This window comes from Monomorium pharaonis, chromosome 8 (genome assembly GCF_013373865.1).
Source record: "Monomorium pharaonis isolate MP-MQ-018 chromosome 8, ASM1337386v2, whole genome shotgun sequence".
Lineage (NCBI taxonomy): Eukaryota > Metazoa > Arthropoda > Insecta > Hymenoptera > Formicidae > Monomorium > Monomorium pharaonis.
Genome location: NC_050474.1, coordinates 21,563,975 through 21,578,386, shown reverse-complemented (window position 1 = coordinate 21,578,386; position 14,412 = coordinate 21,563,975). Strand labels below are relative to the sequence as shown.

General features: G+C 36.1%; 1 protein-coding gene across 3 annotated transcripts; it reads right to left on the bottom strand.

The window, feature by feature from the left end:
• Positions 1 to 7,414: 7,414 nt before the first annotated feature.
• On the bottom strand, positions 7,415 to 14,212 carry LOC105833447 (RNA polymerase-associated protein CTR9 homolog). 3 transcript variants are annotated; one of them, XR_003625649.2, is made up of 15 exons: positions 13,938 to 14,212; positions 13,021 to 13,119; positions 12,703 to 12,942; positions 11,628 to 12,200; positions 11,428 to 11,547; positions 11,044 to 11,354; positions 10,457 to 10,982; positions 10,203 to 10,397; positions 10,012 to 10,128; positions 9,622 to 9,932; positions 9,220 to 9,557; positions 8,916 to 9,090; positions 7,999 to 8,667; positions 7,752 to 7,925; positions 7,415 to 7,556 (listed from the first exon to the last, which is right to left on the bottom strand). XR_003625649.2 is itself a non-coding variant. In XM_012675194.3 (15 exons), exons 1-14 carry the CDS (start codon positions 13,977 to 13,979, stop codon positions 7,865 to 7,867), a joined length of 3,777 nt encoding a protein of 1,258 aa, XP_012530648.1. In that variant the 5' UTR covers positions 13,980 to 14,212; the 3' UTR covers positions 7,415 to 7,556; positions 7,846 to 7,864. The 3 variants fall into 3 exon arrangements, 2 of the variants coding, with proteins under 2 accessions (XP_012530648.1, XP_012530647.1); XM_012675194.3 differs by having other exon boundaries at positions 7,846 to 7,925; XM_012675193.3 differs by having other exon boundaries at positions 7,423 to 7,925.
• Between the last annotated feature and the right edge of the window lie 200 nt (positions 14,213 to 14,412).

The following is a 14,412-nucleotide window of genomic DNA, read 5'->3' as shown; positions in this document are numbered from 1 at the left end:
AATATTTGCTTGAAACTGATTACACGACGATCAACATAGGCAAGCACATTTAAACTCAAATCCTCCGAACTCAATTTATTTTACTCTGCATAGAGGAAAAGAAGCGTTTCGCCACCCACATGCTGCGGGCAAAATGAAAAATATTTCTTGAACCGCCATGCTGCGAGGAAAAACATGCGCGGGCATAATACCGCGGAATGAGACATTTATTAAAAAATATGCATTCGGTAAGATGGAAACATTACGGCGGCAACTACTTCACCTTGTATCACGTTATAGATAAAGCATTTTCGCTGTACCGGTCATTCGCGGGATAAATCCTTCAAGCATCTGCCTCGTGCTTGTACTTTCACACGGTGATGTGTGTTTTAAGTTTAAAACTCGAAAAGTCAAAACAGAAGATTAGTCATTATAAAAAATAAAGAGCTTATTCACGCGAATCTTTTCTAAACTTATACTGATGACTAATTTCTCAATCCTGTAGAATAGCGGGAAAGTCTAAAAATATGTTAAGACTGAGATTATCCTGGATTTGCCACTGCTGTATAAAGCAAAGTTGTGTGAAATGGCGTAACGTCCGTAAAGCCTTAATCGACAATGTCACTGAAAGGCTTTCCCGTCCGTTGAAATTTTCCAAACGAAAGAGTTCCATTTGCAGTTTTTTCTGGCTTTCGAGAGAGCGCGAGATGTTCGAAATGTCGTTGATAAATCGACCAATTAGTAATTTTTTATTTCTCTAAAATATTGTCGTAATTAAATGTCTTTAAAACAAATGGGAAGATTTTTTTGATTGTATGTACGAGTACAAAATTCCAATGAGAAAAGTTAAGAGAAGATGGAAAGGGGAGAGGAACGACTGTAAGAGAGAGGAAAGAGAACGGCGTTGTCCCAAGTTATAAGACAAACGCAGATTCTAGATAGACAAGTACGATAACAACTCAAACTGTTAAAATTACTTACATTGGTAATCTTGCTTGAAATATTCTCGAGTTTACTCGGTACTTTCTACAAAAAGTCTTCCACTAAATTTTGCATAGCACGAAAACAGTCCACTTAATTTTGCTGTAGTGGTGTTTGAAAGAATTAAAAAAAAAATAGATTTTAATTAAACTGTTTTTATTTTTACCTACATGCATAGTATACGTAATAGCATGTATGTCTAAAAGTTCCAATTTGAAATTGGAATTCTAATGATATTATTTCCATTTGCTAATTTTATTCCAAATTTCACGATCTAATTGATGGTTGTCGCGATTTTCTATTAATATTTAAGGCCAAAGGAACAGACGTATGTGACCTGTAATCCAATATCTGTAAATCGCTTTAACCAACCGGATTCGCGGCGATGAGGATCTCAGAATTGCAGATCCGTCCGCACTATTCTCGCGGAAAATGTCGGCGGCGACGCGCAAATATTTGCCAGAGCTCCCGTCTTGTTTTGCATATGATACGCACGCATGAATATGCATGTCGTTTAAGAAATTGATAACGACCCTTCTCTCTGCGTCCCGAGACCCCAGGACACCTCTCATCCGAAATGAGAGAGATTTCGAACGGGTCGCGCAGTAGCCAGTGCACGAAAAACTGCAGTTAGCAAAAGTTTGCATTCACGGAGAAGCGAAATTGGTACTCTCTAGATTGCGCGAGGTCATAGATTTTTAATTCAGATGCAGCGACAAGTGATATCATTTTTGTTTGTGTCTACGTATATCTATGTACAGCTTGCATAAGTTTTCTTTCAATTCTCTTTTTAAAATTTTTGTTGTGTTTTATTTCTATACTTCGGCAATGTAACAGATAAATGTATTCTCTCTCTCTCTCTCTCTCTCTCTCTCTCTCTCTCTCTCTCTCTCTCTCTCTCTCTCTCTTCCCAATTCAAACATGATGGGTATATTCCTGTTGCTTTAGTAGACTTTAGAGTGACTGCTGAGCCATACTCAACTACGATGTTACAAGGCGCACATAGGCATTTGGCATGGCCGTTCACATAATGCGAATCCATTTCAATTCAGTCGGAATCACTACTAACGGGTAAGGACTCCGCTTCCTGCATCGTGTATTCGTTTGCCGACAATGCGAAATCGCGTTTGGTCAGCTCTTGGCCTTCACCGAACGATAAGACGAGTGTCGTCGAATTGGGTCATGATGAAAGCCCGGCAATTTCGACGAGGACGAAACGAGACGAGGGGGAAAAAAAATGTCGCGTCCACTCCCTCGGGGTCAAGTGTTTGCGGTAACCTTAAACCTTATCGGATGAAGACGGCGCAACGATGACTACCGTCGGAACCCTTGGATCAACTTTCTTTTATTTCCTGGACATCGATACCACTCGAATGAAAGATTTTCGAGAATGTCTCCTTAAGTGGAGGACATGAACCAGTATCAGAAATACCACACAAGCATCTTTATGTAGATGAGCAGCTACGGTATGGTAAACTAAAAATTTAGCAATTAAAATTTCCATTACGGTGAAAAACGGAAATTATATTATAACCGATGTTAGAAAAGCAATTTCCACTAACGGTTTTACAATATTTTACGATTAACACTATAACACATTAAAATTATCAGTCAATATAATTACACTAATTACATTTGTTATAATTATATTAACGTAAAGAACCTTTTTTAGATTTCTTATATGACTTCATTCACACATCAAACTTTTTTGAGCAATGATAGTCTTAAGCAATTGTGCATTTTTGTTGCGGTAAGACTGATATGATTTTATCGTTTCGTATAAAAAATTTTATCGTATACGATAAAAAGTTTTGGCACTTTATAAAGATCTTTCGACCCTTGACGGAATAAAGATAACCAGACCGCGAGCGCTTCCTAAAGCTCGTATCAAGGATCGTAAAGCTTTTCGCCTGGATTCCAGAACGCTTTACGCAATAAAGTTTACGAGGCGGAGACACGTGCCGCCAGTTACTATCGACGTCTACGCAGTCGTAATTTTAACCGTATGTAAACGTCATTGGTATTACCTTGCAACATACCTTTATATATGTACTTTATGATTTTGCTGAATTGCTCTACCTTCGATCGCTCATCGATTGCTCTGAACGCGACGCATTGAAAGTCACTTACTGAAAATGTGATAACAGCATATGTTAGAAGTACATCGGTAATATTTTATACAATTTTTTTATTACGATAAAAAATATTCAGAAATGTATCGTCAGAAACTAAAAAAATTCGAACACTATCAGAAATATTAGTAATATATTGCTGATTCATTTATGCCATATCAATTGCCAAGTCGATTTTATATATATAGTTAATTGAAATACAGTTAATTGAAATATCGATTGTTTTTCTTAATGTCTTAAACTCTTGTTCTAAATTCGGATCTCTTAAATCGATATAACAGTAAGCCGACTACTCCCTAACGACGACGCGATAACAATTCGTAACCCTTGACGTAATGAGCGTTCGACAAGTGGCATATATAAACGACGGGCAACGATGGTAATTAATCTTGTTGAAGCGGTTCAAACGAAAACGCTCGAGTCCCAAGTGTTACCACTCGCAATAACGTTTGCGATGACATCCGTCGCAATTTTGGCCATCTCAAAAAGCAAGTTTAATTCCAAGTAATTCATTAGCAATCTTATTGAAGCGGTTTCATTTAACTGTGGTCTCGTTTGTGCGCGCAGTTTCACGTTCGCGAAAATTAAATTCGAAAAAAGGGGAAAATTCTATACAGACTTTGATCCAAAGATTGCATTTCTTCAAGTGGAATAATCGTGTACCTTCTATCGCACGACAGACACGAGGATACTCTAACACGTATAATTATCGTCCTCTCGTAAAGACAGCTTCGTTTTTGAATGTTTTAATTCTGCGGTTTCATATACAAAGTTCATGTATATGTATGTAAAAAAATTATGATGAAGTTTACGATTAAATTAAAAACTAAAGCATTTAACTCCTCAGTTTTAAAGAAATATATTTTATGAAAATCTTTTGGAGATTTCATTTTTTTTTAAATTCTATAAATCTAAAAAAACGGTAGAATTTAAAACTAACTTTACCAACATGTTGAACTAATGTTCCATAAATATATATAAACTTTTATTTATTGTCGTCTAAGACAGTGCAAAACAAAAGAGGAAACTAGAGAGAAATACAATAAATTCTGGAACAATCCACGACAGTCTACATACATGCGGCGCAAATAATAATGCATTGGCTTTGATGTACCTGTGGCTATGCATAATTCCGTGATACTAAGTTGTAGAACTAATTAAACTTCAGTCTACTGAGAGGCAAAGTTAGGCAGTTCTCCTGTTTCAATGATTGGTTTCATGAAATTCTGTATAATCACTGCAGGAAGCCAAGATCGTTAAAGTTGAAAATACAGGTAAAAAACTTGATATTCTTCTTTAGAATAACTTGCTTATTTTCTATAGTGTTGGAAGTGTTGAAAAGAAGAGAGAATAACATAACAATAAAACGAAAAATACGCACGTGTTTATGTATTTTAAACCTTAATTTTATTGCGATTTTTTTTCTTTTTACAATTTACACTGATTGACCATGATAGACAATTAATTACATCAGAACTAACAATCCTTGAGCAATAACTCCTCCGGCAGGAAAGCCGGTATCTTATTTCGTAACGTCGTAAGCGTCGAATTAACTTAATTAAAGTGTCCAGAGAGGGCGGGAGAAAAAAGGAAAATGAACTGAAACAACAAACGTTGGCTGGGCCAATTCAGCAGGATCGGCAAATGGTTGGAAAAGAAAGCGGACGCGAGCGGGAGCGAGAAAATAAATCCACACCACGCGCTGGTGGATCGAAACGGCAAATATTTGGAGCTCCCGGTATGTCCGGCGCAGTACAGACTAGGAGTCGCACCCTCTTTCCTTAATATTTCCATTCGCCGACCCGGATTCTCTTGTATATCGGATTGAAGATTTCCCTCTAGATATACCGAGTACCTACGTACACTTCAACGAAGATTGCGAGCTTAAGCCGCAGTAACGAATACGATAATGAACGGAGATTTCGGCAAACGATACCCTTATGCCCAAATCCGCTTATTTTCTGAATCGAAATCTTTAATTATTACCGTAAAAAACTTTCACCCGGGCTCTTGTGTAATTAAGATCTAACAAGAATAGATATTTGAATTTAATATAGGATATAAATGATGACGGTAAATTTTCTTTTTTTTTTATTTGCTTTTTTTATATGCTTGAAATAACACACACACACACACGCGTCACTACTATTTTTCTATTATTCATTTTGAATGGCATTAGGAAATTTAGATTGAATTTACGTGAAATATTCCAGTGTACAATCAGTTAATTTGATGTTAAATGTGTGTGTGCGTGGACAATTGATTTTGCCGAATTTAGGGATACTCGCGCGTTGCTAACCATTATCGATGAGCGGCGAGACTGAAAATTACTCGTGGGAAATTCCATCTACTCGCTCTTCCACGTACTGTAGTTGATGGCGTTATTACATATGTATGGGATGAAATCTTGCTTGCCACGTGTGGCACCAGATTTACCGAGTTTCATATGCTATTGGGATTAAAGCAATGGAACGCACCTATCGTAAAACTTTATCTAAAAATAAAGGCCAGAGCCGAATGAAGCAGTCAGATCCGGATATAATTCGCAGAGCATGTGGAAGTAAAATTTGGTTCGTATAAAAGAAATCTCGTAATTGACGGAACGAGTGAAGAAATGATTATAAGATGAAAAACCACTAAAGAAAAAATCGATTATGCATCTATATATGCATAAAATTTATTTATGGAAAGTTTACAAATTTTAGCCACATTTTCTAAGTTTTTTCAAGAATTTTGCATTTTTAATTAAAATCTAAATTTATGATAAAATAATGGGGAAAGCAAGAAAGAGAGAGAGAGAGAGAGAGAGAGAGAGAGAGGAATGATAACGGACTGTCAAGTCTATGTATGATATCTTAGAAATGATAGGTATGTCAACGTGAGTATATCAGGAATCGTATATAACGTCGTGCACCTGACAGGAAGTTATCAGACTTTATAGACACGCTCGAACTAGGCTGCCTTCTACGATAAAGTTCGAACGGGATCTTTAGAGCTAGAAACCGGCGATAACAGTGGATAAAGAAGAGGGGGAGGGGGAAGTGACATGATAGATAAGAGGAGTCACGAGAGGTCATAAAAAACCGAAGACTGACGGACAGATGTTTATGATCAAAATGACTCCGCGGCATGATTTTCTCATACGCTATTAATTAAAACAGGATAGAGTGATTAAATCCACAATGGGAGCGGACGAGTGCTGAACTGGAAATGTGATTACAATTAAACTATAATTACGTGCGAGCACTGACGCGCGCCGAAACCGGTTAATCCGTTTTCTACAAAGACCATATTCGTGTAACATTCATAATGGAATTACCACGTGGCTGGTACGTTTCCCCACGTGGAACTGTTGCACAGACGCAAACTGCTCTTGTACATTAACGCGTCGTTTGTACGTAAACGTCATTAGTATATTAGTAGAAATTCATTAATCCATTATCATTACAGCTTTCAGTATAATACTAAAATATTCAACGAAGTTTCGTTTATATTTCTCTACACGTGTATAAATGGATATAACTAAGATGAGTGTATTTTCTTCCATCGAGGAATGAGGGAAATACTTTTTTCATCAAATACATTGTGTTACTAACAGTTCCTTTCGATAAAAAGGCGGAAGAATCGATATGGACGAGAGGTGCTGTTTAAAAAGGTCAGAAAATTAGAGCAAAGGACGTGCAAAGGAAATCGGATTGTCACCGACAACCTGAGCAAAGTGCCATCGCAAGCTATGTGAATGTGTCACTCACCTCGAGAATAAGCATTAATAATTTATACCGCTGGTGAGATCGATATGCGCACTGCTCCCCGCACGACAGACAACGATCTAATTATATTTGCATAACAACGTACAAGCATGTTCAAACCTAGGAGCGTCGACCATCTGACTGAGCGAATATTGACTATTTTACATTTACGTTTCAAAATTCGCTCGTGTTAGTCGCTATTCTTGTGAAGTCTTTAATCTCGAAAAAACGTGACTAAAAAAAATTTCTCCATCTGATCTAGGTAAAGGAAGTAGTCCTGCGGAATTTCGTTGTTTTATTTAGCACTGTATTATAAAATCTTTTTTTTAATTGTAGATACAATTTTTTCATCATTTTTCATCAATTTTTTCATATATTTTTCATACATTTTTTTCATAACATACTATAATAATATACTTTGTATATATATGTATATATGATAATACAGTTTTATATATATATATATATATATCGCCTTTTTATTATTATTATTATTATTATTATTATTATTATTATTATTATTATTATTATTATTATTATTATTATTATTATAGGAAAAAATGAAATAAATCATTTCAAGATTAAAAAATCAGAAAAAAAAGTTTAATAATGATCTTTATCTGATAAATTGTCTTACTTCAGAGTATTTGGTCTTTCAACTTGCGCTTTCGTTAATAATATATTCTATCAAATGACGAGATGTAAGAGAGATTTGCTAAAAATAATAGAAACAGTTTTATATTTTTCCTTATTTAAATAGCCTTGCTGTTCTTTCATTCGCTTTTTAAATCAAATTTTATTAAACTTGTTTTCGCGATCCGCATCAAAATACTTTTTACAAATTGAAAAAGAAATAAATTTGAGAAGTAGTAGTAAAAAATAATAAAGCGAAAATGATTAAACATATTACCTGTAATTGAAAGAACTTCAGGAAACGTTTTTACAAAAATTATATATGTTATTTACGTGTAATTGGTTTTTTTCACTGTGATATACCAACTTACAATTGCAAGAACGGTTGATTTATTCGCTATCACTACCACCGCTTCCTGACACTGATTTTCTAGATACTGGAGACGCAGATCTGTAAAAAAAAGTAACGTGTACGAAAACTTTTATTTTATAATTGTGTATTGCATAAAAAAAATTAAACTTACCGTGCCGATCCGCTTGGACTCCGGCTTCGAGAACCGCTTTTCGACCTAGAACGCGATCGCGATCTGCTACCGCTTTTCGATCTCGACTTAGATCTCGAAACAGACTTTGATTTAGATCGCGATCGACTCTTGCTTCTAGATTGACGTTCTTCCGAGCCTGAACGCGATCCGCTTTTGGATCGAGACCTCGATCGTGATACGCCTTTCCGTGAACCACTCGGTGACCTCGACCTAGAACCGCTCTTTCTCGAACTTGATCTTGATCTTGGCTTTGATCCACTTCTTCGTGAGCCGCTGTTAGACCTTGATCGAGAGCCACTCTTGCGCGAACCTGACCTCGATCTTGACCTACTTTTGGCCGACCCTGATCTTGACCCGGATACCGAACGACTTCTTGATTTCGAGATGCTTCTGGATCTGGATCTAGAGACTGATCGAGATCGAGATCGAGAACGAGATCGAGATCGAGAACGAGATCGAGATCGAGATGGCGATCTTGAACGGGAACCGGAACGCGAACGCGAACGCGAACGCGAACGCGAACTACTTCTCGAGCGGCTTCCAGACTTTGATCTTGAACGAGATCGCGAACGTGAAGCGCGAGAACCTTCGGAATCAGACGCAATTCGTCTGCTACTGCGTGGTTGATTCTCGTTACCGCTTTCGCCGCTGTAACAATAAGTATTATCACAAAGTTTAATAGGATCAATTTTGAATTTGTTAATTTTGAAGAATAAATTTTTAAAAAATTAATATATTTAACAAGATATTTTAATATTCAGTGCTATTCGAAATGGTATAAAAATTTAGAAATCATAAATACGATATCTTCTAAGAGAGATCAAATCAATTCTGTGACTTCGTGAATCTAAAATTAGAGATAATCGTGTAGCATTAAGATAACATATCGTGCTTACCCGCTGGCGATTTTAAGGCCACCCGTATCGCTGTCTGACTCACTTGTTGAAATAGTTTCCTTCGATTTAACCAGCTTACCCTTAAGAGTCTCAACTGCGCCCTTACGCGATTTTTCTTTCTTAGTCCCCCCAGTCTTCTTACCTCGTTTGCGTTTCGGTTGGTCACTGTCCGATCCTGCAAAAAAAAGTGCATTTTCAAAACTACTTATTTGTTAATTTTGTGAAAGTATTAAGTTCAATAATTAAAACGAGTGATTTTGTAGTGCTTTATATTAAATAATAAAGTAAAAATTAATTTTCTTACCGCTGTTGCCACTTCCGGCGTCCTTCCTACGTCTGCCTTTACCTTTACTCTTTCTCTCCTTAGTTTCACCACTAGGTTTTCTCTTACGTTTTCTTTCCTTCGGCACTTCCTCCCTGCCTTCATCTCTGTCGGAACCTCCACTATCACTGACATACTGATCAGTTCGTACTTTCTTGCCCTTTCTTCCAGGTTTTTCCGACGGCATTTCGCCGAATACCAGTGCGTTCTTAGTTTTCTCCACGTATTCCTGTCGCTTCTGCAACATTTCCTCCTCTTTCTGACGACGCATCTCTTCCAGTTTACGTTGCTCTTCCGTCTGACGCATTTTAAAAGCTTGCCTATAAATTGACATGATTTAGCGATTAACACATAAAAAAAGTATATCTACAACGAATGACATACCTTTCCTCTTCTTGCTTCCGCCTCAACATTTTCTCTTCCTCGTCTAATCTTCTAGCTCTAGCAACATGATACTGTGCTTGTGATAATAAATCTTGACATCTCCTGGCTTCAGCTTCAGCCAGTTGTTCCATCCTATCGCCATGCGCCGACAAATATTGGAAATACTTATGCGAAAGACCCAATTCGTGAACTGCTTGAAGTACAGTGGTCAAAGTCGATTTTTCATCTTTAAGAATTTGCGTGGCCAGTCGTTGGAGTACAAGAGCAATATTGTACAATAAGACAGTATCCTGTGGGGCTACTCTGCGCGCCTAAGAACATACATCGATAAATTAAACATTAAACATTAAAATAGAATAATTCAAAAAATATTAAAATATGACTGTTTACTTTTAATAACGTCAATTTTGCTTCCTTTAACTTGCCAGCTTTAAAATAAGCTCTACCAAGATATTGTAGGACTTCAACGTGATGATATTTATAGAATTTACGCAAACAATTTTCGTACTGCAATATAAAATGTTACGTTAGTTAAGTTAAAATTAATTTCTATTTATGTCAACTTATATATTATCGTTTACCATTTGAATAGCACTGACGAATTGTTTCTGCTCCACATAAATATGCGCAATATTCAACCAGACATCACAGAATTCTGCTGTTGCTTCGCGCACTTGAGCGAATATATCTCTAGCTTCGTTTACGCAACCCTTGTGCGCAAGCACCGCGCCAATGCCGTTTGCGGCCCAAATGTTTTTTGGATCATTTCTCAGAACCTAGCAAATTATATTATTTATAATCACGAATATTCCGATCGGTTAGATTTGCGCGTTACCTGTTTGTACATAGCTAATGCTCGATCCTGATGTCGCTTTTCCCTTTCTTTATCTTTTCCACTTTGATGTAATGTTTGTAACCAAATATTTCCCAACGCTATCAAGGAGTAAGCGTCAGTACTAGACGTCGGATTTTTTAAAATTCTCTCGAATTTCTTCTGACCGGGACCCCATTCCATTTTGGCCAGATGCAAATTACCCAATAGCGACCACGCGTCCGGATGTTCATTATTGATTCTCAAGGCGTCTTTGAACCAATCGGACGCCTCGTATATCTGTCCCTTGTCTCTAGCCATGCAGCCGAGTCTCAGATAACAATCTACGTAATTCGGATGTTCCTTCAAAATGTCTTTGTACAATTTCTCCGCCCGATCAAATATGCATAGTGCCTCATTGAGTCGCGCTAAGTTATACGTCGTGGTCACTGCTATCGAATTGTAATATACAGAATCGTGTAAGGCGTCCGCTTTCGAACGTGCCAGGGATTCCTCTAGGTTTTTTCTGGCTTCTTCCAAGTTACCAAGCCTGAGAAATGAGAAATAAATCAGTGATATATGAAATAAATGCAATATGAAAATACATGTACCTGTAATGTAACGCTCCCACATTATTCAAGATCTCTGGTGGTATGTCCGCTTGAACTTTCTCTTTCAAAATCCTGGTTGCGGTTCCATAAGCATTCAAAGCTGCGTTCAGATCACTTTGCTCCAATATTTGCGCTAGCTCGATCCAAGCTTCGACATCATCAGGAAACTGTTCCGTTACTTTACGTAAATGATTTTTTGCAATATCGCGTTTTGATTGCGAGCTCGAATTAGCATAAAGTGAGCCGAGAATCTTCATAGTTTCATAATTGCCTGGTTGTGCTTTCAAAACTTTCTCGAAGCACTGGGCAGCCTTTTATTGGAGATGAATTATTATTTTACATGTTTACAAACAATTAATTTTAACGTATGTCGCATATTCTTACATTTTCTGCATCACCGCGATAAACATACATTTGTCCTAAACCAAAATGTGGTAATACAAATACAGGCGGAGCAAACTGTGTCGCCTGATAGTAATATTGAAACGCTTGATCGTAATCACCCTAAAATAATTTTACTTAGCCGAGAGCGATAACAATGTAACATTGACACAAATAATATTAATTGCTACTTTATAGCTTACTTGGACGTGAAATGCTCTGGCTAGTTGATAGCAACTTTCCGCCCGCATGGCCTCATTTTCCGTATTGTGAAAAGCGTGCAGTGCTAAATGTTGAACTTTATTGTAATCTTTTTTGAAGAAGAAATGGTTCGCTAAATGGTTCAACACCATTGGATTTGTCGAGTCAATCGTATACGCCTTCGATAACATTTGCACGCCAGTTCTTATGCTGTCGGGCTGTTGCTGATTTAATTTCAAGACTGAAAGGCCAACCAGCGCACCGACGCATTGTCCGTCCAACTGTAAAGCTCTCTCGAATGCAAGTCGCGCTTTCTCCTGATTATTCAATTTCATGAAACAATGTCCCATTCCCAGCCTAACAGCGGCTGGACAGTTTGGATTAGTTCTCAGGGCTTTCTTATAAAACGCAAGAGCACCTCTGTAGTCTTTTTTGTTGAAAGCGATGCAAGCTTTACCCAGCAGAGAGGGTATATTATTTGGCGACTGATTCAGCACGAAATTGAACTGTGCGTCAGCCTGATCCATTTTATCGCCTTCGAGCAAACAGAAGTAAGCTCGGCCAAGCAAATGATTCTACAATAAAAAGAACATCGAATATAAAAATTAAGAAAACTGTAGACATTGCTGGTATTCTTAATTTTCCAGAAAAATAAAATCAAGAAAATAAATTTTTTTCTCTGAAAATAGTGGAAAAGCAAATGTAATAATGAGATACTATTATTTTTAATTTTTCGGAAAAATAAAACTAAAGAACTTGGTTTTTTCATATCTTCTGAAAAATATGACTCTAATAATCACGATAGACTTTGTTGATAAATATACTTGATTAGAATCTTAAATATGAAATACATCTTAAAACTCTTAATATAGAGAGCAATATAAAGGTGATTAAAAATTTTCTTATATATTTTATCAATTTAATCATTATCTTAATACGTATACATACACAATCACAAAACTCAGAAAAATATAAGTAGAAAAAATAAAAAAAAACTTCTCAAAATTATTTGATTTTTTTTTTTTAACTAAAAACACTAGATATTGCTATTCGAGCACATATATCAATTATACATACCTGGTCATACATGATGATCTTGTCAGCTGTTGTATACAGTAATGTAGCTTTTGTAAAGAGATCTCTTTTTTTGTCCTTATTCTTTTCCTTGTTAGCTTCCTGGACATAATAGGCAGCCAACATATCAAGAGCTCGCATCTGATCCTTTTCATAATCACGATAATCAATATTTGCATCAAGACGAGAAGATTCGAGTATCTTAATGAAGTCTTCAATCTTTTGCTGCTTATAATATTCGAGCTGAAATAAGATATAAATTTAGATCGATGCTGTAACAGAATGTAGCCTTTTTTGATTAAAATTATCTGTTTTACTTACGGCCAAATTGACCCAGATATTAAGTTGGGCATGTTCCTGCCGTAGAATCCCCAGAACTTCATCTCCTTCTGGTAACTGGTCTAAATAAAGTTCTATGACCTATGAGATTAAAAAGAAAACAATTGAAAATCTTGAAGGAGATACATATGTACGAATATTTTGTCTCCAATTTTTTATTAATATTCCAATGTATAAAAATTAATATTTTATCATATTTTACCTATATATCATCATGTGAATGCAATGTAAATAATATAAAATTATTCATAAGATAAGCAAATATTTGGATCATAGGATATTATAAAAGAATAAATAAAGAAATAATCTTAAATTAAATTTTGTATACAAAAAAATTATAGAATTACAATTATAATATTCTATATGAGACAAATTTATTATAGAAAAATATTTGAAAATATGTATGTAGGATTAGATTACATTTTTAATAACTTATACAATTAACTACTAATGTATAAGACACAATTATCACAGATAGAAAAGATCAATAATACTTGAGAACAAATATACAAGTACTTTTAGATTATACATTGAATATAAAATCATAAGTTTACGATACTGATATATAAAATGTAATTATTAAATCTATAAGAACATGTACAAAAAAAGAGGATTTTAAGACAGAAAACAACAGGAAATCTTTTCCTAAAAATTTTATTAGAAATAATTAATTAACGTGAAGCTGTGGAGCGACATATGCAATTTGAACACGTGACACCTCATGTAATACAGTATTTATTTAACCAGAGAAAAGCATTTTTTTCGTCGAGGTTAGGCTTGTACCGACGTCGCTAAGTATTACAAAAAATTTGCATAATTTGCACGATTCCGTTACGGTCAGAATCTCGTAAATTGGGACTCGTGAATTAATAATATAAACAGTAAAACAAGACATATACCTCGTCTGTATCACGGAGTGGTATCTCTATAGAGCCCGCCATTATAACTTGTCACGTTAGGGCGGTCGAATAACACTGCACAATACTTGACACCACACTACACAATGCTACACCAGACTAAGGACAATATATAAACTGTACCATAACTTGACGCATCTTGCTTTTCTGCACGATTATAATAAAAATAATCGGCTCACACTCTGCCTCCCGCACGAACGGTCAAACATTGCCAACCATAGATGCAGTATAATACACTCATGGACTTCTATATACTGTTTTTTTTAATAGTCTGTTCTTTTCAGCTAAACTTGCACCTTTATCTGTTCTCTTTTTCTCTCCAACTAGTAAAGAAAAGGACGAAAGACGAATCGACGTTTGACATTCAGCTAAAAGGAACAGACTACTGGAAAACGATCTTTGATTGGCTACCGCGTGCCACTCAAATCTCACTTAAAACGCGCATGTGCAATCGTCC